This window comes from Schizophyllum commune (assembly GCF_000143185.2).
Source record: "Schizophyllum commune H4-8 unplaced genomic scaffold SCHCOscaffold_8, whole genome shotgun sequence".
Lineage (NCBI taxonomy): Eukaryota > Fungi > Basidiomycota > Agaricomycetes > Agaricales > Schizophyllaceae > Schizophyllum > Schizophyllum commune.
The window spans coordinates 1,918,465-1,940,216 of NW_026089545.1; the positions used below are offsets into that span (position 1 = coordinate 1,918,465).

Genomic DNA, 21,752 nt, shown 5'->3' on the forward strand with positions numbered 1-21,752 from the left:
TGGATTATAGACGGTTTATTCTGGCATAAAAACAGTACATGTGACATGCGTACTACGTAGTAGGGTTCATGTGTGTAGGCATGAAAGTGCGTTGGCTATAATGGCCTTCAAGCCGTCAGTCACCTGCGATGTGCTCAAGGGCTGGTTGACAGGCGGACAGTGGATGAAGAGCACGGGTGTCGCTTTCCCTGACAGGCTAGACTCTGCTAGCGAGCAATAGAGTATGAAGTCGCAGAGATAATGTCCAGCGTCGGAAGACGGGACAAGGTTCTAAGCGCAATTGAGCCTCGTTGATCAGGCTTGGGCGATGGGGATAACTCACAACCCCGTCCTTCGCGCATCGCTCGCAGAGTCCATCCGGGTCAATGCGTATAGGCAGACGTTCCGGGAGAGATGCGTATCGCTCGTCCGCAAACCCACGCGTAGCGCTGGTCTGGTCTACGACGTCGGCGAGCTTGCCTTCGTGATCCGGCTTGTTGTACCCCGTCTTGTCGCCATACGTCTCCAGTCGGAGAGGCCCAGCACGACTGACACCGACGTGAACGATCAGAGAGTATCCGTCGTTTGGAGGAGGCGGGAAGTCGTCCGGAAGCCCAGGTGGTAGGACTGGCGGCGCTGCGTGAAGGCCGGGGACTGTCGACAGCACAGCATCGTAGACCACGGGGACCTCCAGCGCAGTGATATGGACGGCCTCGGGTGCTGCGTGCGGATGGTGCGCAGGCGCAGCGGGGGTATAGATCACCGTATCGTGAAGGGTGCGCACTGCCAGCCAGGAAGGGTTCTCCGTGTACTGGCGAAATGGCTGTTGGGTTGCAGCGTTCCGGTTAGTTGGGTCGTCGCATAACGAGAGGACAAGTTTGAGGCGATGGTCGGACGCACCCCGAAGCCAGTGACGACGACGCGATGCTTGATCGCGGTCATGGTACGGGTCAAGGTGTCTTATCGTGTCTTATCGCGTGCTCGGCCTGTACGGAATCTGAATGGCCTCTATGGGAGAAAGGATCCGAGGCGTCTTCGAGTGCTCGGGGACTCGACATGTGCGGAAGGCTGCCAGCATAGCCCGACGAAGATTCTTGGCGGCGTACCGAAGGTCGCGTGAAGATGCATACGGGGTGGGAGATGTAGCGGCGAGAGGACTGCGGGATGCTGTGAGGTAGGGACCCCTTCAGCGGTAGATTAAGGGTGCTCAAGACACGGATAGGTTTTGAAGATACGGTACCTCGAACATCGCCTCTTCCAAGACATTCTGGACAAGCAGTCGACCGCTCTTCCGCTCGACAGACGGCGTGTGGACGATCAGGAAGGGTCTATAGCTGCGCACGCATCGTCATTAGAGCACAATCATACGTCGTCGACCTCCTGCGTGCCCGTACAGTGGCAAAGGCAGAAGACGAAGATGAACACGAGAGAGCGGAAGAATTCAAAAAAGGCTAATCAGTGCACCGCCACCGGCCGGCCCCGAGGTGCCTTTTCCCCTTTTCGCAGGTTTTCCAAGACATATGGACCAACGTCATGTCAGCTCCACAGCCGGGGGCGATGATGTAGGCAGCACGCGCAGCCAAATAAAGGGCCGGACCTCTTGTCTTCGTCTCCCACCCTCACGCCGCTCACGCCCCCATTGTACGTTCTTTAGAAGGTCTTCAAGTCGCGGCCACTGACCTTGTCCCCAGAGTCGCTCACACATTCTATCCCTCTCGACGTAATCAATCAAGATGGCCGCAGGACCAGCTTTGCCAGGACTCTTCTGTTGCTTTGCCGCTATGGTGCTCCTGATCTTTGTGAGTGCGCCATACACTTTGGCTAGTTCGGGTTGCTCACCACGCGCAGGTCTCCGTATCAGTACCGACATGGGACAAGATCTCCTTCCTGAACGTACCCACATCCAACGGAGAGACGCGATTTGGTGTCTTCGGGTACACAGGGAGCAAGACGCACATCGGTTATGATTTCAACCCTGCGATCGACAACTTTGAGTGCGTCTACCCCTTCCCTCGTTTTAGCGCCACGCTAACCGTACCTCTAGCGCTGGCAAAGTCAACACGAACATCATCCACAACCTGACCTACGTACTGATCCTCTACCCGATCGGTGCGTACTTCCTCTCCCCTGCGTATCACACTTACTAACTCTACGCAGCTGCCGGCATATCTGGCCTTGCCTTCCTCTTCGGCCTGTGCGGCGCGGGCTACCACCGCGTGGGGACCATCTTCATGTCCCTGCTTTCCGGCCTTGCCCTCCTCGTCACCCTCGTCGCATGGGTCATTGACATGGTGCTCTTCGGCATCGTCAAGTCGCGCCTACACGACCAGAACATCGACGCCAAGTGGGGCAATGCCAACTGGATCGGCCTCGGTGCATTCGGCGCCCTCCTCATCGGGTTCTGCGCCTCGTCCTGCGGCATCTTCGGCAGCTACCGCCGCCGCCGTGAGGCCTCCGGCACGTACTAAGCGCGTTCCGCACGAATCGCCGCAGCGGATGATGGACTTTCCAAGCTATCGCTCTCACGAATTATATCTAAGTGTATATCCCTTCGCTTCTCCTACCCCTAGACCTCGCAGGGGCCCTTTGGCTTACGTCCGACTATGCTTGCTTTTCGACGCCCACCCCTACGACCACTGTACCATAGCAATGTATCGATAAGTATAATGCTTCTACTCCGGACAATCATACCGTTTTGCTGGTAGAGCCATGTGCAGGACCTTCAAAAACCATCGTCATTATCTTCGAGTTCGGGGATGTACTCGGAGTCGCGTCCTGGCCCCGGTTTTCTGCGCGTCTTTGACGAGGCTGGCGCCGGCCTTTGTCTAATGACGACTGTTTCGAGGGTTTCGTCCACGTCCATTGACGTTGTGTCCTCCAGCGACTCTTCCGTATGACCTTTCCAATAATCTTCACCGTAGTCCAAGCGCAGTTCTTCGCCGAGACGGATATCGCTGCCTTCAGACGCTGTCAGCGAAGCGCTCCCAATCCCGTGCAGAAGAGAAGGCTCACATGCGTAGATCAACATCCTCAGGTCGCCATCGACGATGGTTTCTGCGTTCTGCCGTGTCAGCTCACGCCAAGGAGAGATAACCCCCTAACGCACCTCGACCTTCACAAGTAGCGAAAATGGCCTTCGTCGGGTCGTCCTCGGTATACTCAAGGGGCAGGCCAGATTTTTTGTTTGCCTCCAGGTCCTTCGGCGCGTGGTTAATATATCTCGTCGAGTTGCCGACGGTGGCGCCTTCGATGACGGGTGTCATGCGATGCTGCCGCTGGAACTCGAAGATATAGCTGATGGCGAAGCCGTCACGGACGTGCCTGAATGGGAAAGAGGTTAGTTTAGCGATACCGTATGGCGTAGGTAAAAGAGAAGGAAAAGGGGGGTAGATATCCGCACATGTTATCCATGTATAGACGGCTGCAGATCTCGCCGGTGTAGTCTGGGGGTGGATGGTTCAGTGAGGTGGATTGCTCATGGGTACAGAGTGCCACAAACCTCCGATAACCTGATTCTTCCGAATGTCGTGCATCGCGAACGCGCCGAGGCCGTATTTCGAGGGCTTGACCTCGATGGACTGCCACGAGGAACATCAGAAAGCGCACCCTACACGGAATGGATTCTACCTCACCGCCACGCGCTCTGCCTGCATCTGCATGTTGCCACACCGATCGTAGTCGAGTTTGCTGCGAAAGGACCGCGTTGAGTCTTCCCGGGCCTAGTCTTTACGTTCGATGTACTCGTAGCACGCACCTCGCCCCGCAACTCTTGCACCGTCGCGGGTCGCATTCGGCGTACGTCGGGGGTCTCGGCGCACCGTCGTCGTCGACGCCCTTATCATCTTCCTCGACCCTACCATAGAAACAGGGACACTTGGGATTCTCCGTACATCGGCCCGTACATTCGCAGCCGTCCTGCGTTCGCGATTGGCCTGCAGGATGGTATGAGTCATAGGTGCAGCACGAAGTGCCGTGGAGAGAGACGTACATCTATCCTTGCACCGACAACTGAGCCGGCAGGGGACCCTGTTCACGTAGCAGCGGCACTTCAGATTGTTGCTGCATGATCCCAAGTGAGAACAAGGGTAGAACGCGCTGCCATATTCACTATCAGCATTCAACGCGACAGCACGCCTCGAAAGACAGACATTTTTGGTGGAAGTTTGGGTCCTGTATGAAACCTATGAGTACGATGGTCGCATGCTTAGATAACTACTCACTTCTGGTCTGCTTCTTTCTCTTGCCTTGGATTTTATCCGACCTCTCTTTAGCTTGCTGGATGTACTTGGAGGTAAACTTCTGAGCTCGGTATTGATATATCTAGGAGGGCTTCGGTCAGCGCTGATAGAAGTTCTTAGATATATCCTCTTCTTACCAGGAAGCACGGTAAACGTGCCACGATCGCAAGAGCGCACGTTGATTCGTCCGGGCGGCATTCCAGAACCGATTCCAAGCGGCGGTGATCTGCGGGGGAGAGCTCAGGTAGTGGCGCCTCGTCCTGTAGAGTATGCGTTCAACGTCTGCAGGAACAGGAAGTAGAAGCGGCACACGTCGATATCGGGGTGATTCCAGCACTCTTCACCACATCTTCGGGTTCTGCCGAACTGGCGTAGATTGGCTTCAAAGCTCTTCAGCTGGCCCTGAGTCACAAGAGGCTCTCTGGCCATCAGGGGAGGATTACGCTTGATGAGTTCGCCACCTGGAGGTGGGCATGAGCGCGCGAGGTGGAGAATGTCAGACATAAGATAGTATATCACGTACGAGGTGCGCGGTGCAGCAGGCAACCAGAGGTTATGCATAGCGAGCAGAATGTTGTGAACATTTCCTGTATGTCGTCGAGGATGGAATCTTCATCCCTCGGCGCTGGAGCTTCTGGAAGGGCTCGCCAGTAACGCGAGGGACGCAGGTCGCTACGAGAATCTATGAGACGAACGATAAGTCTACTAAAGTACTCACAGTTCGTGCCGCAGCGATACATGGCCTGATCGTTGGTCTTTGTGAAGAACGAATGGCTTCGTTATTCCAGTTCTATCTATCGCGTTGTAGTCCATTCCGTGTTCGTTATGCAGTCGTCGTGCCGTCTCTTCCGTGATGTGGTATTCTGGCAAGCGCAGGTAAGTTGTCATTCTCAGAAAGACGCGGATTAGCCCACCCATAGGCTTCTTATACACTTCCCAGGCCCGTAAGTCGAACGAGTTGGCGAAGGCCTCGTGATCGAATGCAGGATAGTCGGCGTAGATGTTGAATGGACAGGTATCGTCTTTGTGCTCTGCTTGGACACTGGTTGAGGAAGGCGCTACTGCTTCATACTTCGCGTGAGGCTCGACCCTCAGTTCATCTGGGATAGTGACCTCGACTGGCTCCAGCATCGGAAATCGAGCCGAGGCCTCTCCTTCGTCGTCGTATTCCACGACTGTGAAGGCTTGCTCCACATCAGAGTCGACGTCCATGGAACGGTCATCAGCGATGGTGCAGAGCAATTCCGGTAGGACCTCCATCACGTCTCTGTACGGCGGAGGCACGGTCAGCGCAGACACACATAGCTCGTCTCTGACTTTGAGATAGCAATTCAATGCAACCTCGCGATTGGCGCTCTCACTCTTGCCGGCGCTTGACGCCGGAGACGCTCGCCAATCCTCAGCCATCCCCAGCGCGAGAGGTTCTTGGAAGAAGGTAATAGAGTCTGATTCGGACGCACGTAAGGCGCACCTGGCGGGGAACGTGCACAAGGCGCCGACACGTTCAGCGGCGAATGCCGAAGGGTTCCCGCGCCCCATGTGACATGTTCAACTTCCGGTGCGTGACGCTGTGATGGGAACGGTGTGCTATGGGAGAAGGCCCACATGTGTATCATAAAGCCCATAGAGAGAATGAGACGCAGCCGTATATGTGCGATACATCCTCTGTATACTTCAGGTTGAATAATCCCATGACTCGAAGGTGCGATATAGTTCCTGAGATTCATCGCAAAGCTGTCCATCTCGAGCATCTGATAGCCCACAATAAATAGTATACTGTAGCGCATGTATACCGCTGGCTCAAATCCAGGAGACTTTGCTTACTCATACGAGGTTCTGAACCCTGAGAGAGGGAGCAGACGCTCGACCTTCCCCCATTCTGTCGCCCGTACCTCCTCAACCTCCTCGTCTAGATCCTCTGCCTCCGGGTCGTCAACCTCAGGATCTAGGCTGGTATCAGCGAATTTAAGGACTTGAATATCCGGGAAGACAGTGGTTATGAAAGCAGCGACGGCAATGGCGCTCTTGATTGGAGAGCGGTCCACGTCGAGGTAGCGGAGGGTGCGCTGCCGTGCACCATGCTTGTCCGTCTGTTCGTACGCCGGTGAACAGGCGTCAAGATCTAGAGCGAGGTGACGCAGGTGCGGGCAGCATTGCGCAAAGCTGATCAGAGCGCATAGAGTGCACGCGAAAGGGCGCATGATGCGTCCCGCTCGCAGTTTCAGAGATACGAGCTGGGGCCAGGCCTGAGCGAGGCTGTGGATCTCGGCGTCATTGAGCAGAAATCCGCCCCAGCACACGAGGCTCAGGTCCGTGAGGGCGGTGAAGGACACGAGAAGCTGCATAGTTCTGTAGTCGAAAGCGCGGGGCCACGGGCTTGTGTCACCTGCGGCCACCAGCTGCTCAATGTCGTACTCGGCACTCTCATCAATGTCAAGCTCGCTGAGAGTCGTGCGGTCGCAGGTCGATATTATGGCCGCGATGATTGACGACCATTCGTGCCATGAGTTGGTGTCGAAGAATGTGATCGAGAGGCGATGTAGGCGCAGCTTGGGTATGGCACGTATCAGGAGCACTCCGTACTCCATGAACGTCGGACAGATCGAGAGGGACCGCAGAGCCAGGAAAGCGGAACGGCCAACACGTGGGATTTCCTGCACACCCGAATGGGGGCAATATAGCGTCAGCTCCGCTAGTTCAGGGACAGAAGCAAGGCGCGGCAGGTCTTCGTTGCTCAAATGTGGCATGCTGACAACCTGCAGGCCCTCCCATTGACAGACGGCGTTGGACACCAGATCGAGCTGATCTTCCGCGGTGTTACGCATGATCCCTTGGAGCCGTACATCCCTGACGCCAGGGCAGAGTATGGGTAAACGGGGTAGCAACGATAGCGCGTGGACGGCGGACGGTATGTGAAGGTGGAGGCAGACGATGGTCGGACTCAGGAAGAAGAGAATTTGATGAAACCTCTGAGAGGAAGCATCGAGACCCCATTCGAGACGGCGCAGGTTGGGAAGAAGAGGAGTGGGACAGCTAAGCTCGAGGGCGGCGTGGCACGTTGCGTCCGGAAGCCAGGAGACCCGCAGCGTTCGGACCATCGATGTGTAGTGAAAGAACCTCTGGAGATCTTTTGGCTTCACCGGTCGGGATGCAACCTTCACCAAGGTCAGTAAAGTATTTGATTCAGGAATGTCAAGAACGCATACGAATCTGTGCCCCTCGTTTTCGGTGCTCCATAGATCGTGTGGCAGGCTCAAGAGGAGCGGCATCAAAGTATTCAGGTCCCTCCAGAGCGCTGACACCGCGGGCATGTAGAATGCACGACAGCACGTCGCCAACGCAGCCAGAGTCCCGTCGTACTTTCCGCTCTCCTGTATAACATCGCAGATTAGGATCATGATTTCGGGCACGGCCAAGCAGAGATGCATCTGCGCATAGTTCAGTAAAGGAACCAGTGTTCGTTTATCCGGCGTACTGGGAGTGTATGCTTTGACGGCGAGAGAAAGACCTTGAGTTGGGACTGCGGAGAGAACGCTGAGCGTAGGAAGGAAGCGTCATGGCGGCGAAAGCGGCCCTTGCCGTACCCGTCGGGTCGCCGCGTTGTTCGATTCCGGCAAGACACCGAGCATGCATCGAAGCGCGTTAACTGTACGGAAGCTGTGGACTCACCGGTGCTTTGGCTCATGGAGCCGGCCTACAAATCCCCTAGAGCATGTGAGACGGAAATTTTGAGTTATGATCAATATCTAGACCACCAAGTTGTCATATCCAGCCGAAGTAATAGATGAGTGACAGCTTCGGCTCCACCTATTGGTCTTCTGGGGCGCTTCTCATTGGCAGTCAGAGTGCCGTCCCGGCTCATGACCGTCCCCGGCCCCCTGTCGCACATTCCCTGCAGCACTTTGCACTTAACAACATGTCAGAATCCAATGACCTGGAAGTACACAAAAGACGTACGAGAGTGCTGGTCTTCGATCTGAACGTGTCGTATATCTCGTCCAAAGCCGCGGCGGCTCTGTACTCCTCTATGCGCTCCTCCTTGAGCTCGCCAATCATGACGCACAGCTGCAAGATCGTCTCGAGCGACTGCTGGAGGAGCTTGCTGACAGAACGCTGGCCAGAGCGCAGCAAACACGCGTTGAGAATGTCGTTCATCATGCCGGAATGCGCGTCGGCAAGGCTGAAGACATCTGTGAAGGCTTCTTCCTCTTCGCTCTCGGCCGAGGCCGAGAGCTGCGCTGCCGATAGAGACACGCGATCAAGGAATGCATCGAAGTTCCCTCGCATAGCTGCGTCGAAGACATAGCTGGACACGGCGGCTACGAAGGATTGGGCGACAAAGCGGAGATGTAGCAGCTTTTTGCGAGCCTGCGCGAGCGTGTCGAACACGGGGGCAACGCTGTCGGTGCTCATACGATAGAGCGACGACATCGCATGTTGCACTGTGTGAGATTCAGCTGCATATCGTTAAAATAGATGAGTCCAGGCATACCTCGCAGCAGGCGCAAAATGAAGCTGAACAGTCGCTGATATTTGGTGAGGGTATCTTGACTGATCAGAACGTCGAGAGGATGAGGTGGTCTATACTCCATGTACAGGAAGTCCAAAGCCCTACAACCAAGCGCGATCAGGCATGTGCGAGAGAATTGAAGCATACCACTCACTCAATGGCTGCATGATCAAAGGGCGGCAGCACAACGTTAGCGCTTCATGAGTTAGACGGCCAGAAAGGAACGTACACAATGGGTTCATCCACCCTTCCTTCCCAGTGCCTTCCGGTAGATCTCGGATCGCGAAGCCCAGTCGATTATCCACGTCGTACTTCAGAACAGCACGATCACGGCCAGCATCGTCCGCTTCCTTGGACGCTACGGGTAATGAGATCGCCATCGCGCACGTAGCCTCGAAAGAATCCAGAATGACCGTCCGCAGCAGGAAACTAAGGTCCGCTCCCACTGGTGGCCAGCTGCCTCGCTCCAGCAACGCGGGCGCCAGCCCCACCGCCCACGGATCCGTCGCCGCCTTCAGGTCTTCCTCCTTCTGCTTCTGGCGTGTACGGGCCGACAGACCGGGAACCATGAGCGACGAATGCGTGCCCCTGCGGTCCAGTCCGTCGTCGAACAGGGCAGCGGTAAGGCGCGCAGTGAAAGCGGGGGACGTGCATAGGAGGTACGACCGAAGCACCTCTAGGTGGGCGCGGAAGTTGAGATCCATAGAGGAGGTGAAGAAGACGCCGAGGAGGGCTCTGGAAAGGGCCTCGGCGCGGGCGGCGAGGGGTTGAAGGACGAGTTCGGTGAGATGCGCCAGTGTGGGGGTCAAAGGCGGGAGGGAGTCGGGGAACGAGGAGATAAAGGCGTGCAAGGGAGAGGTGGAGGTGGTGACAAGGTTGGCGTTTGACAAGTGTGCGCCCGGGTCGAGGTCGAACATATGGAACGCGGAGAGCTCGGGCTTGTAGGAAGTCGAGGGGTCGATGCACAGGTTCTTGGTTTCGTCATTTTTGGACCCAGCCGCCGTTTGAGTCCTTCTGCCGTCCAAGGCCTCTTGCGACGCCACGATGTCCTCGATCGACCAAAACCACGTCAGGGTATACTCCCCAGCATCTACCAACATCGGATGACTGGCATCTGCCGCCCGAAGCAGAACCAGAGACCGCCGCGCTTTGGGTAGCAGCTCGGACAAATATCCAGGAACGAAGGAGGGATATGCATCCAGTTCAGTGTCTGTGACGGGCTCCTCTGGACCACCGTCGTCCTCTGGATCGTCGACCTCTTTCGGAACGGGGATGTTGTTCTCTTGATGGATAGTCGATGAGAGGCCCAGCCCCACGGTCGCGGATAGACGCTTGAAGTAATGGACGCATGCGTGGGTAAGCAGGAAGGCCAGTATTGCGCGGGTGACGCGTGGAGACTGCCTGTCGATCTGTAGATTGAGATGGTCATAGAGCCGTGACAGCAGTGGTATGGGCCTGAGATCCACCGCCTCGTAACCTTCGGGGCCATGGTCGGGTGTCTGCCAAAGATACTCAACGATGAGAAGTCACAGAAAGATGTCTAGCTTACGCGTCCAACGAAAGTGGTAAGTGCCATGAGCGTCGCTTCCAGATCGCCATACCTCAACCAAGTCGCATGGAAGGTCGCGTCCCCAACAGGGATACTCGCGTCCACCGAGGTATCTCGCAAGTAGGTCAACACTGTAAGCATCGCATACTGGAGCGCGTATCCAGTTGGATCTTCATGCCTGTACACCCATGAGATCAGAATACAAGATATCTAAGCGACCAACTGACCTGGACTTCAACGCGTCCGCAAAAATTTCCAAGCGTCGCATCATAGTGCCGATGTTCACGAAGCGGTGTATGAGACTGCAAAGCCCATCAGCGCAGCTCGTGGCCAATCACACACTCGAGCCGCCCACCTTTCACTGACAACATCATCTTTCCCGTCGATCATGAACAACCTTCGTTTGCCCTCCACCGTCCGAAACTCAAACCGCTCCTCGAGGCTATTCCACCGGAAGAACGGTGAGATGATGCCTAGAGTGAGGTTCTTCAGGCTCGTCAAGATATCATCTTGAGATACGTATGTGATCTCTGTGTCCCTGCTCTGCAGTCGTGGGAGGACGCTGGTTAGGAGGACGTCAGCATGATACTTGCAGCATAATGAAGCTCGCGACGGCGAAGAGCACAAGAAACTTACTGGTATCGCGCCGAAGCGTACACGTAGCTGTCTTGCTCAGACAGAAAGGCAGAGGGACCGATTCGCTTGGAGTGGGTGTCCCTCAAGTGATCCCAGGATAGCAATTGCGTCTTGGAGGACACAGAAGGTTGGCATAGGCTCACCGCGTTCACGAAATGAACATACCTGACTATCCGGACATTTGAGAGCCTCTTTCCATATGTTCCTGTCTTCGTTCAGGACTTCTCTAGCAGTTGGCTCGACTTCAAAAGCAAGTGGCTTGACTCCGAACGCGTGTGATGGTCCGCCGATGCGTGAGGAAGGCTGTGCATTCCGCCTCTCCAGCTTAAGCGCGTCCAGTATTGGGTTCTGGGGCTTCTCAGTCAGGCGAGACACAAAGAAGGCAGTCGGAAGGTTGGGCAGAGGACAGATAGATGAGTAAACGTTGAGGTTATCTTCGTCATCCTGTGGTAGTTGGAATAGGCCGGACATGGTGGTCGAGAACAAAGAGCGCGTCTGAACTGTGACGGATGGACACGTGATCGTTTAGGGACATGTTCCCACGAAGTTGTTGACGGTCGAGCCCATCTTCATGTTCTTGCAACTTCAAGCATTTACAGATTCGTTCGCGAGGCTTGTGGAACGTCTCGCGAACATGCAGAAACTACTGGTTGTTCTACACACTAGCATATCAGGATTAAATACAAATACAGTACGCGATACGAATGTTACAAGCAAATAAACGTTCATCCTCAATCGTCGTTCCGGTCGCCGTCTATTCAACCATTTATAATGCACGCGATACGCGCAGATTCATCTTGCCATGGTCACCTCTAAGAATGCGTGAGCGCCACCGACATGTCACAACCCCCGTCACTCACCGTCGCAAAACCATACCCAGCAAGGCACACGAGCACCGTGCAGAAAAGGATCATCCGCACCTCCTCACCCGCCGCACTCTTCTCCGTCAACAGCGTCATCAACCCCTCCTTCTTCCCCGGCGTCCCCACCGGCCTCAAGTCGCTTACGTACTTTCGCGAGCTACTCGACACCCCCAGCCCCATCGGCCACGCCACGCACTGCTGCTCGTGCGCCGCGAGGCTCAGCGGCAGCCCGTGCGTGTCCGTCACCAGCGTGAAGCGGCCCGTCGCGCTCGCGGGGATGTCGACGGAGAGGGCGGGGAAGATGGAGAGGAAGCCGCGCTTGACGGGAGGGAGGAAGGTCAGAGTGAAGTGCTCGAGACGCGGGTTGACGCGGGCGATTTGGGCCGCGCTGCGCGCGAGGTCGTCCCCCGGAGTCTTCACGACCGCCAGACGCAGGGTCCGCAGGCGGGTGAAGCAGCGGATGGATTTGGAGAACTCGGACTGCGGGGGAAGGATCAGTCAGTCGGGTGCGTCCACGGTATCGATGGCGGCCCATACCATCGAGAACGCCTGCTTCTGCGTGCATCTCAGTTCTAGGTTCTGCAGCTTTGGGCATGCGTTGGTCAAGGAGCGTAATATGTTCTGGCTGTCGTAGCTGGAGTTCAGGACGAACGCGACGCGCAGGTCTCGAAGGTTTGGCATGTGCTGAAGAAGTCCCGCGATGCTGAAAGCCGTAACCTCCCTCGTCTGCAATGGCTCCCGGAAGGCGAGAGACGTAAGGTTTCGGTACAGGTGCGGCAGAGCTTGCAGCTGGTCCAGGTTCCCGCAGAAAGACGTCACTTTCACGGCTGTCGGAGAAACTCGACGGAGCGTAGAGATGCTGACGCTGTGTTGCGAGAGTTCTAGGTTTTCCAAGGATGGATGGGCCTCCAAGAACTCTGCGAAAGGACGTTCGTCGGTCACGAGCGCGCCGCGAGGAGCCCAATCCGCCGACACATCACCCAGAACCAGAGTGCGAAGCTTGGGCCAGCGGCCGTCCGTCAGGCGATTCACGTCCACTGGGAATATAGAGCGACCCTCTATACGAAGTTCCTCGAGGTTGGGACATTTGTTCATCAGCATTTCCCACAGAGGGTGCGTGAGCCCGTAATCCACTGGGTGTAAGGTCAGCGTACAGACTTAAGTTACCTGCGGAGAACGTACTGTCGAAGAAGTGATCCAGGGAGAGATGCAGATTATCATTATAGAAACTCGGCTCTAGTTGGAGGGAGAAACCGGTCAGATCGGTGAAATCGAACAGCTACAATGCACGCTGTCAGCTTCGCGCGCAGATGGTCGTGATGATGTTGTGAATACACATACATTGCTTCGAGAGGTCGGTGAGTAGGAGCCTATTGTCGTGCCCACATATTTCAGCCCTTCACAGCTGGTATGTTGATAATCAGTTTACCATCGCGATGGACTGCGTGGCGAACGCACCCCGCACGCAATGCGAACCACATGTCGTCGTAGAACGGGAGCTCTTCGTCCGCCCAAATGAACTTGCTGAGCGATACTAGCGTCTTGGACGCTGCCAGCATGCGAACCATGTCGGAGATGACCGCGCTGTCGGAGAAAACGTGCCTGGCGCGTTGGAGGGAGCGAGGGGATACAAGCAGGCTCCGAACGTGACGGGCGATGTCCGGTCTTCGGCTGAGCATGTTGAGAGTGGTCCGGCACTTCTCAAAACTCTTGAGTACGACATGGCGGTACAGGACGGGAGCGACGCTGTCATAGATGTGGTTGGACTGGGGAAGTAGGTTAGCTGGGGAATGGGGTGCGTTGGGGCGACGATGCTCACCAGTACGACAACGCTCTGCAAGTCCACGCAGTCCAGATAAAGAGCAATCTCAGCCAGAATATCAGCAGGGAGGGCGCCAAAGGAGTTCGAGCACTCCGGGAGCTCTGATCGCGTCGCGCTCTGTTGTGGCGCGAGCACCGGGAACCGGTTGAACGGCAGCATCGTCAAGAGGCTGGACAGCACGGCGGTCGACATGGGGAAGAGGGTAAGGGCGGGACGTCCGTCTAGGGCGAGGCAGGAGGGGAGGGCGGTGGGCGGGATCAAGGTGAGGGACAGGAGGGCGATCCGACCAGAATCGCCTCCGCCTTTCGCGCCGGTCAGGGTGATGCGGTCACAGCGGATTCCCTCGGAAGATAAGATAACACGCGATAATCAGAAAGTGGCGCAATCCCTGTCGGCCGAACGCGCGCCGGGCAATGCCGGTAGCCAATTGCTCGCCGTTATTGCACTCAGCCTGCTCCAGAGTCTCTCGCTTATGGTCAAGCTTCGAATGAGTCCTGGACAACTGGCATCTTCGGCAACAAGAATGGTGCGTCATTCTCCTGCTCTCCCGCGCTGATGTCGGTGCATCAAGAGGAAGTGTACGAGCTAAACGTATACCTCGCTACGTCCATGTACCCAACCAACTGTGTTTTCATCCAGGTGTCCCATTCACAATTCCATCCATCAGCAAGAAGACGAGACGATAGGCGGGCAGGACCTCGCTTGATCCTCCAAGAGATTCCCGTTGGCCTGTGAATATTGGCCTGTCAGTACCGCGTCGTGAAGGAACTGTCCCGAGCGACTTACCACGTCGTAGACGCACTCATACTCTACTGTATAACTATCTGATTGCTCAGAATCGTCATCGCGGCCGCGCAGACTCTGAACGCCGTCTAAGTGAGTCCCCAAAGCTCGCCTCTCGTACTGGTCGTTCGGGTCGCACTCCTCTTCATCTTTCTCGTCCTCATCTTCTTCGTCTTCATCCTCCTCATCCTCATCCTCGTCTTCGTCTTCCTTTTCGTCCGCATTGTCTCCGTCCTCTTCGTCTTCACGATCTTCTTTATCCTCCTCATCTTTCTCATCGTCCTCCTCATCCTCCTCATCGTCTTCATCGTCCTCTCCGCCTTCCTCATCTTCTTCATCTCCTTCCGGCTCCAAATCATTTTCACCATCTCCATCCTCTTCTCCATTACCCCCATCCCCATCCCCATACCCATCGCTCTTCACAACGCTCTGGTACCTATAACTCCGTCAACGACCTGCATCAAGGTCCACGCAAATAGGTATCCCGCGCGCAATATACCACTCACTGGCACATCAACGTCCCATTATGGAACGTCTCCTTCTTCAGCTCCATCGCCGTGTTTGTCTCCGTCGGGATGATCGTCCTGTGGCACGTAACGCAGTCGCCGCGTCTGGCGACCCTGCGATGCATACGGAGCGACGCGTCGCTCGCAGCCGTCGTACCGGCCACGACGCCAATGAGGGCAATCAAAAGAATGGACGTGCGCATGTCTAGGGCACTTTGGAGGGAGTGTCGATGGCGCTGGGAGCAGGGTGCATGTCGTTTTACCCCCTCGTCTATATAAGATGGCAGTACTGATCGCTTCAGTGAAGCCAAGCCAAGCTTGTCAACGCTCCGACGCCAGCTACTCGCTTCTGCTCTAAAGTTGTCGCTTCCCGCTCATAGCAGATATCGTCTTTGTACTTAGATCACCGTGTCACTCGCACAAGACGACCCTCAATATTGCGGGGCCGACGGAATTAGAAAGACGTCTTGTGGCGTTTGAAGAGTCAGTCTTGAGTCGGGTCGCTGACTATGTCCTGTATACTGAAGACCCTAGAAGAACGTCGTGGCATGTTTATCCCGAGAAATACAGTGTCTTGAACCTTCTTGGTCCTCGCTTCGTATCTTTCCAATCAGCTAAAAAGTTGAACTTGTTATCACGTGAAGATCACATGTCACTGTTCAACTTTCGGCTCCTGATTGCGCACCAAGGCAGCAACGCTTCAGCCCCCCTTGCAACTTCAGCGATTATTATATGATCCGTCAAGATAGTAGGTAAGGAATAGATCACAGTACAACACGGCATATTCAGCCCACCTATCATGCAAACACAACGCAAGCCTACACAACACAGGCCTACTACAGCACAACGCAAGACAACCTCCTAGTGGATACAAATACAACAATGTTCAGTCCAGCGTACAAGAGTAGATGAACGATACATCATAGGGCAATAGATAGTTGAATAGGCAGCAAAATGGCCGCATAGGCAGCAAGGCAGTCGCTGAGGTAGCAAGTACGACGCCTGACGGAGGACATCCCGCAAAGCCCATCACCGCTGCCCCCGCGACAACGGGAAGGGCACGCTGGTGCTCCGTCGATGCGGCGAGCCAAAGATTCGCGGTCCAAGGGGCGTGCTACCGGTCCTTTGGTGGCGCGCGGCATCATTCCTCTCCGCGTCGCTCGGTTCTGGCGTCGTACTGCTTCGCCCCAACATCGAGCGCAGGCCACCCGTCCGCCTATCATGCGGCTGCCCAGGCGTGCGCGGACCGAGGGGCGTGAGCAGCGAGGCACCCGTACTTGAGTGCCCCTGCAGTCGCTGGAACATGTAGGTCTGCGGCGGCCCACTGGACACCGCGCGCGGCAGCGGCGGGTGCGCCGGCCGCGCAAACTCCTCGCTGTGTCGCCACGACGACGCAAGCTCTTCGCTATGCCGGGACGACGAGTCGGTCGCGGGGCTGCGGAAGTGCACGTCGGAGATGGAGACGGGGAGCGTGTCGGTGGGCGAGTCGGAGGGTGGCGCGTCCGCCTCGCGCATGGCCTCCCTGTGCGCGTCGGAGATGGCGCCGGCGGGGTGGTGGGTGGAAGGCGGGATGGAGACGGGGTATGGGAAGGCGCTGGAGCCGCCGGACGAGGACGTGCCCGCTTTGCTGCCCAAGGACTCGCTCGCTCCTGGCTTGCCGCCTTCGTCGGCGGGAATCTCAGAGCGACCATCCGAACGGTTGGACGCTGTTCTTTGCGACAGAGCGGGACTTGCTGTTGACGCCCCGTCGATCTGGAGGACGATACCGGGTGGGGTGAGCCGCAGGCCTGCGTCCTGAGGGGAAGCATCGGAGGATGAGGCCACAGGCTCGAGTGGGCTCCGCACACTATCCACGCCACCGCCACTCTCTTCAAAGTGCACAGAAAGGCCAGACACTCGCGAGGCCCGTCTCGGATGCGGCGAGCTGTTCGATAGCGGCGGGCCCTCCTCTGACCGCGAACCGCGCGGGAAGGGACTGATCTCCAAAACGTCATCCGACGCGCGAGTGCCCGCGGACTGCCGCCGGAAAAAGCGAAAGGGGAGACCGGGGATGAGGATGCTCAGGCCGCGCCGCGACGGTCGTCCGTCATCCGCAACACTCGTCCTCGGGCTGAGCTGTCGTACATCGCCGCCGCGCCCGAATATGCTCATGCCGTCGTCGAGTAGGAACACGCCGCGGTCGTGCCCAGCGGATGAAGGCGTTCTCGGGCGCCCCGAGTCCGTCGTCCGTGTTGGATACGTGCGAAGAGGGCTCAGCCGGTCGTCCGCGGGAGACACTGGCACAGAAGTTGGCACAGTGCGAGCTCGGTCTTGCGCACGCATGATTGGTTGACCCAGCGGAGCCGATGCGGCTTGGCCATGGCTAGAGACCGAAGGTCCCCTCTGCACGGACTGGGGGTGCGCAAGTGTCGATGCATAATCCAATGACGTGATGTCAGAGGTCGAGGGCTGCATGCGAGGTGCTTGCAGCATCGTCGCAGGCCCTTGCGGCGACTGCTGCGCGCTGCCGCGGCGCGGCAGCTCGATGATGATGCTCGGCGAGTTGGACTTGTTGCGACACGAGGAAGAATCGGACATGATTGACGATACGAGGCTTCCGCTGTGGCTACTCGAGCGGCTGGAGTGGCGGAATACTAGACTACCCAGGCTCCGGGCGACCTTGTTCTCGACTTCGTCTTTCCATCGTTCGAAGCCCGTCTTCGCCGTCTTGTTCGTTCGGACACTCTCGCGGCGCGCGAATTCGTATACAGGTGAGATAGGCGCGATTGGGAGGATATCTTGAGGGCGTATGTCGAGGATTGGTTCCGGGTCCAGCGGCTTTTCTGGTGGCTCGAAGGTATGGTGCCGTTCCTTTGCCTCGGACCTTCTCTTGCGTCGAGGGCGATAGACGAGGAGATAGAACAGTAGTCCAGTGAGAATCAAAAAGCCCAGAATGCCGCCAAGAGCGAAGGCGGCGATCGCCCCTTTAGACCATGATTTCGAGCCGGCATAGCCCATGGGCGGGCTAGAAGCAGTAGGCGGCCTGCAGAGCGTTCAAACGACATACTGCCTGAACACAAAGATATCCACATACATCACAGTCATTACCGAAAAACCTTCCCTATTCAACGCAAGCACGGCTCCGTCCTGGTCATTGACGATGTCGATCGTGTGCGTGACGTTTGGGTCCAGTCCTGTCGCATAGAAAAGCAAGGCATCATGATTGGTGAACGAGGACCTCGCGGACAGCTGCGTGGTCATATTCCCGTCGAGAGTTACGTTGTAGCGTGATGCCTTTGGGGACGTCTGTCCTCGGATGAAGACCGCAGTACCTGGTGCGCGGCGTTAGCAACTCGTGTTTATGCTTACCACGTCGAGGGGGCTGACCATTGAACTCTGCCTGGGCGGCATCCCCTGCACCCGTGGATTGGTGCGTTGCGGGCGCATTATCCGTAGCATCGGTATCTGCCCATCCACCTGAAAAGGATATATCGCCATCCGCGACAGTCATATTTGCCAGAGATGACCTGCGAATTACAATGAGTGCTGCGGCGGTTAGGAGAGGGCAGTGAACGCCCGCTTACCCGGATGAAGTGGAGGATGGAGAGGTGACGAAGCACCGTCGGAATACAATGAATGAGGAGTTGGTACCGGAGGATTGAATATTGGTGGTAAAAGTGAGCGTGTGGTCGGTGTCTTGCAGGTTATCCAGCGTGACCAGTGCATCGTTGGCAAATTCCGACTTCCGACTTGAAGCTGATACGCGCTCGCCATCGAGCGCGATGCTGTAAGACGCCTGCGTCGCATTGCCGACCAGCTGAATGCCTGTACCTAATGAAGCGTATGCGTGAGCTCGCCGTGAAACACCTCGTGAAGCGGCGACATACCTCGCCAGCGTACGGAGATCGTTGCTCCGTCGTGCGCCGTAATGTGCGCGCTGTTTCCTGACCCCGTTTCGCCGAGGCCGTCGGCAAATCCAGAGTCATCGTAGTAGGGATTCCAGCCCCCTGTGAGGTCCGGCAGCGAGAGGGTATCGGCGAAGGGGGAGTAGCCGATCTGTGGGGATGTGTCGTCCACATTGAAGTAGACGACGTTGGCCATTTAAGCATCTGGGGGAGAGGAGGTAAGCCTCTGACCACTTCTCGAGCACGAGATACGCGCGGGAACAACTCAAGCAGGTAGAGCGCCAGTAGAACGATAGACGCCGTACTCACACCGATCGTGGTGCTCACCGGGAGGCAGAAAGTCGCGAAAGGACGTGATGGTAAGAAGCAAGGGCTAGCACGGCCAATTAACGATGGTTGGGCACGAGATAACCAGACATCTCGGCGTGTGGCGGCGCGTGAGCACGGATGCGACGGTAATTACTACGCGACGGTCGCGGAGAAGGACCTCACGTGCTCCCAGCCTCATGTCGCAGATCCTAAAACGGGCAAATCCGAACATCTCTATTGTTCGAACTTCGATGTGCGACGGGTCTCCCGTCTCGTCCTTGCAATTGCACCCATCTTCCGTCGGGTAGACGGTCAAACGAAGTATTTGTTCCCCCGACAAGCACGCGTCTTCCCTCATTGGACTACCCTATCGCGCCTTCCCAGCCGCGGCCCACATCGAACTCGAATACGTTTCAGCGCCTCGCAGCGCAAGGACGCCCGTTCTTCCTCGAATTACAGGTACCTTTGAGGCGTGCCACAATCACCCTGTGACATCCGCTTCCTGACATTCACTGCAGCCTACTCAATGATAGAGGAGCAGGCTCCAGGGCCGACGCTGCCACCCTTCGGCGACCCCACCTTCGCGCCGGCATTGTTCTCACTTGTCCGCGATGCCGCACCTCTGAATGCACCGGTCGATCCTGTTATCATACAGGCCATCCTTCTGTGTCTCATCTGCGGGAACAAGCATCTCATTCTGCGGACAGCACCTGAGGATGTATCCATCGCGGCAAAGGCCGCTGTTGCTGTGAGTCTGACATCGTTCATCACAGTGAAAACTCCACCTTCCTGCATGTCTTCATGCACCTGCAGTCCCGCTGCACTGAGTAGCTAATGGGCACTCACTAAGGACACGGATCTTGTACTGACAATCTCGCGGGACCTGCCGCCTCCATTCAGTTTGCTGATCCCCTTCATTCAGACACTCTCGGCCATCTTTGGGCTCACCACCCATCGATTGAAGCTAGCTTCACATCGTCATGGTCCAGCGTATCCGGGACCTGATGACACCGCGACCTTCCTACGCTCTCTGTTCCTTCCATCCGCCCAACGAACGAGCACTCACTACGACACCGTCTACACCAAGCGTGCCCACGCCCGCAAGAAGCGACGCTCGAGTGGGAGTAGCAGCCAGCGACCCAGCCTGCACCACTGGCGTGCCTCCCCTCGTCCGCCGACGCCCCAGTCCCCGCTCAAGAATAGCGTGGCACTGCCGCCTCGCATCCCTTCGAATGATGTTGATAGCCAGTCTGCCGAGGATCCGTTTGCGACCTTCGGACGCAGCAAAGGGGCAGCAAAAGACTCCCGTCCGCTGATAATACGGCCCGTACCGCACGCGCATTCAGACCCGCTCCCTCAGCCGAGCGCGACATTGGAGGTGCCGGAGGCACTCGTGATTACAGGGCTGGAGGCGGCGGACTCTGCACTACAGCGAGCCTTGCAGCGCGTTATGACGGAGAAGCGCGTGGTAATGGAGGAGTCCCCCGAAGTCTGGGGCCGAAGGTCGTCGACACCTACCGGGACGATGTTCCATGGATCACAAACAATATATGACTGCCCCGACGAGTTCATTGCGGTCTATGTCTGCGCTTTGGAGCCGTACGAACGGCCTGCACTGCTTCGCTCCCTAGTAAGGTCCTTTCGCGATCGAGCACGCATCATCTGCTGAACGCATCACAGCTGGACAAGTTCTCCATGAGCGTCAACCTCACGCTACATCCGAACACGAGACAACTGCTCAAGAGTACACCGTCGCAATCCACTCCCGCGTACGGCACTTCGCCTACGTCGACACCTCGATCCATGACCAACAATGCCCAGAACTGGTCCAACTATCCACCCGCCCTCCCGCCGACGCTACTAGCCTCGATGCGCCGCGCTTGTGCGCGCGCGACAATCTCCCCGGCTCTCGAACTCTACCTTCTGGACCTCTTCGCCGCCACACGACACCACCCCGAGCTGGACGCAATGCTTCTGACGGCGACATGCCAAACCGAGGCGGCGCTCTTCGCGCGCGCGGCCCGCGTGCTCGGGCGGGATCTTACCGGAATGGAGCTACTGCAAACGGCGCTGGACGCCGGGGATGAGGGCGCCAGCGGGAGCCTCACGATTGACTATCGCGGGGAGGCGGCGCTGGTGGACCCTTTTAGGGATATCCAGGACGACGAGGATAGGGCGCTGGACGTGAGCGATGCGGATGTGGCGCGCATCTTTCCGAGGGTGGTTTCGCATCGGCTGAGCACGAGAGCAGGGCCTGAAGATGAGGTCCTTGGGAGTGTCGCGTATGGTGCGGTGGGCGTATGGCCGGCGGCGGATGGTGTGTGGAAGGAGGGGAGGTCAGTGAAGGATGTGCTGATCAAGATCTTGGGCGACGTATAAGCTCAATCTCATTCCATCTTGCTAGACTCTATTCTGTGTATACCCTGCGTACTTCTTACAGCATCGTAATCCTCAGCTTCCTCCTGGACTGGACTGGACTGGAATTCATGACGGTCACTATCGAGGGACGATTCAGTGATTGGTGTCGGGTCAGGTGTCGCAGTGACCTCTAACGACGACCGCACTGGTCCTCATGATTTCGCTCCGAAGCTGGTGCCGACGGTGTACGCGCGTACGCCTGCCGATGGGAGCCCTTGACTAGATGTGACTCATCAAACATGCCGCTCTGAGGCA

General features: G+C 56.9%; 9 protein-coding genes across 9 annotated transcripts; 2 read left to right on the forward strand and 7 right to left on the reverse strand.

Moving 5' to 3' along the window:
* Positions 1-45: 45 nt before the first annotated feature.
* Positions 46-1,324, reverse strand: SCHCODRAFT_02632561 (peptidase C15, pyroglutamyl peptidase I-like protein). Its single transcript, XM_003029978.2, has 3 exons — positions 880-1,324; positions 323-802; positions 46-270 (listed from the first exon to the last, which is right to left on the reverse strand). The coding sequence occupies exons 1-3, from the start codon at positions 919-921 to the stop codon at positions 67-69; spliced, it is 726 nt and encodes a 241-aa protein (XP_003030024.1). The 5' UTR covers positions 922-1,324; the 3' UTR covers positions 46-66.
* A 388-nt stretch (positions 1,325-1,712) lies between these two features.
* Positions 1,713-2,447, forward strand: SCHCODRAFT_02669803 (pali-domain-containing protein; the record flags this gene model as incomplete). The annotated part of the gene is made up of 4 exons (XM_003030390.2): positions 1,713-1,778; positions 1,828-1,973; positions 2,024-2,088; positions 2,137-2,447. The coding sequence occupies 4 exons, from the start codon at positions 1,713-1,715 to the stop codon at positions 2,445-2,447; spliced, it is 588 nt and encodes a 195-aa protein (XP_003030436.1).
* A 254-nt stretch (positions 2,448-2,701) lies between these two features.
* On the reverse strand, positions 2,702-5,756 carry SCHCODRAFT_02509449 (SET domain-containing protein; the record flags this gene model as incomplete). Its single annotated transcript, XM_003029977.2, has 15 exons — positions 2,702-2,937; positions 2,992-3,033; positions 3,086-3,300; positions 3,380-3,422; positions 3,479-3,557; positions 3,612-3,666; positions 3,734-3,832; positions 3,882-3,911; positions 4,128-4,149; positions 4,200-4,299; positions 4,355-4,477; positions 4,530-4,678; positions 4,741-4,889; positions 4,936-5,080; positions 5,132-5,756. The coding sequence occupies 15 exons, from the start codon at positions 5,754-5,756 to the stop codon at positions 2,702-2,704; spliced, it is 2,112 nt and encodes a 703-aa protein (XP_003030023.1).
* Positions 5,726-8,289, reverse strand: SCHCODRAFT_02350880 (uncharacterized protein). The gene is made up of 3 exons (XM_050342450.1): positions 8,175-8,289; positions 7,693-8,124; positions 5,726-7,645 (listed from the first exon to the last, which is right to left on the reverse strand). The coding sequence occupies exons 2-3, from the start codon at positions 7,900-7,902 to the stop codon at positions 6,038-6,040; spliced, it is 1,818 nt and encodes a 605-aa protein (XP_050199337.1). The 5' UTR covers positions 7,903-8,124; positions 8,175-8,289; the 3' UTR covers positions 5,726-6,037.
* SCHCODRAFT_02507550 (uncharacterized protein) lies at positions 7,957-10,666 on the reverse strand (the record flags this gene model as incomplete). Its single annotated transcript, XM_003029976.2, has 7 exons — positions 7,957-8,124; positions 8,175-8,659; positions 8,710-8,828; positions 8,953-10,226; positions 10,277-10,454; positions 10,504-10,578; positions 10,632-10,666. 7 exons carry the CDS (start codon positions 10,664-10,666, stop codon positions 7,957-7,959), a joined length of 2,334 nt encoding a protein of 777 aa, XP_003030022.1.
* An 876-nt stretch (positions 10,667-11,542) lies between these two features.
* On the reverse strand, positions 11,543-13,869 carry SCHCODRAFT_02632573 (uncharacterized protein). Its single transcript, XM_003029975.2, has 7 exons — positions 13,595-13,869; positions 13,234-13,541; positions 13,117-13,180; positions 12,958-13,054; positions 12,313-12,908; positions 11,773-12,255; positions 11,543-11,724 (listed from the first exon to the last, which is right to left on the reverse strand). The coding sequence occupies exons 1-7, from the start codon at positions 13,787-13,789 to the stop codon at positions 11,719-11,721; spliced, it is 1,749 nt and encodes a 582-aa protein (XP_003030021.2). The 5' UTR covers positions 13,790-13,869; the 3' UTR covers positions 11,543-11,718.
* Positions 13,870-14,050: 181 nt separating this feature from the next.
* Positions 14,051-15,105, reverse strand: SCHCODRAFT_02632574 (uncharacterized protein). The gene is made up of 3 exons (XM_050345717.1): positions 14,887-15,105; positions 14,394-14,816; positions 14,051-14,342 (listed from the first exon to the last, which is right to left on the reverse strand). The coding sequence occupies exons 1-3, from the start codon at positions 15,087-15,089 to the stop codon at positions 14,261-14,263; spliced, it is 708 nt and encodes a 235-aa protein (XP_050199338.1). The 5' UTR covers positions 15,090-15,105; the 3' UTR covers positions 14,051-14,260.
* A 491-nt stretch (positions 15,106-15,596) lies between these two features.
* SCHCODRAFT_02632581 (uncharacterized protein) lies at positions 15,597-19,243 on the reverse strand. The gene is made up of 6 exons (XM_003029974.2): positions 19,080-19,243; positions 18,753-18,974; positions 18,450-18,696; positions 18,253-18,392; positions 17,960-18,197; positions 15,597-17,908 (listed from the first exon to the last, which is right to left on the reverse strand). Exons 2-6 carry the CDS (start codon positions 18,964-18,966, stop codon positions 15,916-15,918), a joined length of 2,832 nt encoding a protein of 943 aa, XP_003030020.1. The 5' UTR covers positions 18,967-18,974; positions 19,080-19,243; the 3' UTR covers positions 15,597-15,915.
* Positions 19,244-19,325: 82 nt separating this feature from the next.
* SCHCODRAFT_02632583 (uncharacterized protein) lies at positions 19,326-21,622 on the forward strand. Its single transcript, XM_050345718.1, has 3 exons — positions 19,326-19,827; positions 20,002-20,709; positions 20,760-21,622. The coding sequence occupies exons 1-3, from the start codon at positions 19,606-19,608 to the stop codon at positions 21,456-21,458; spliced, it is 1,629 nt and encodes a 542-aa protein (XP_050199339.1). The 5' UTR covers positions 19,326-19,605; the 3' UTR covers positions 21,459-21,622.
* The last annotated feature ends 130 nt before the right edge of the window (positions 21,623-21,752 follow it).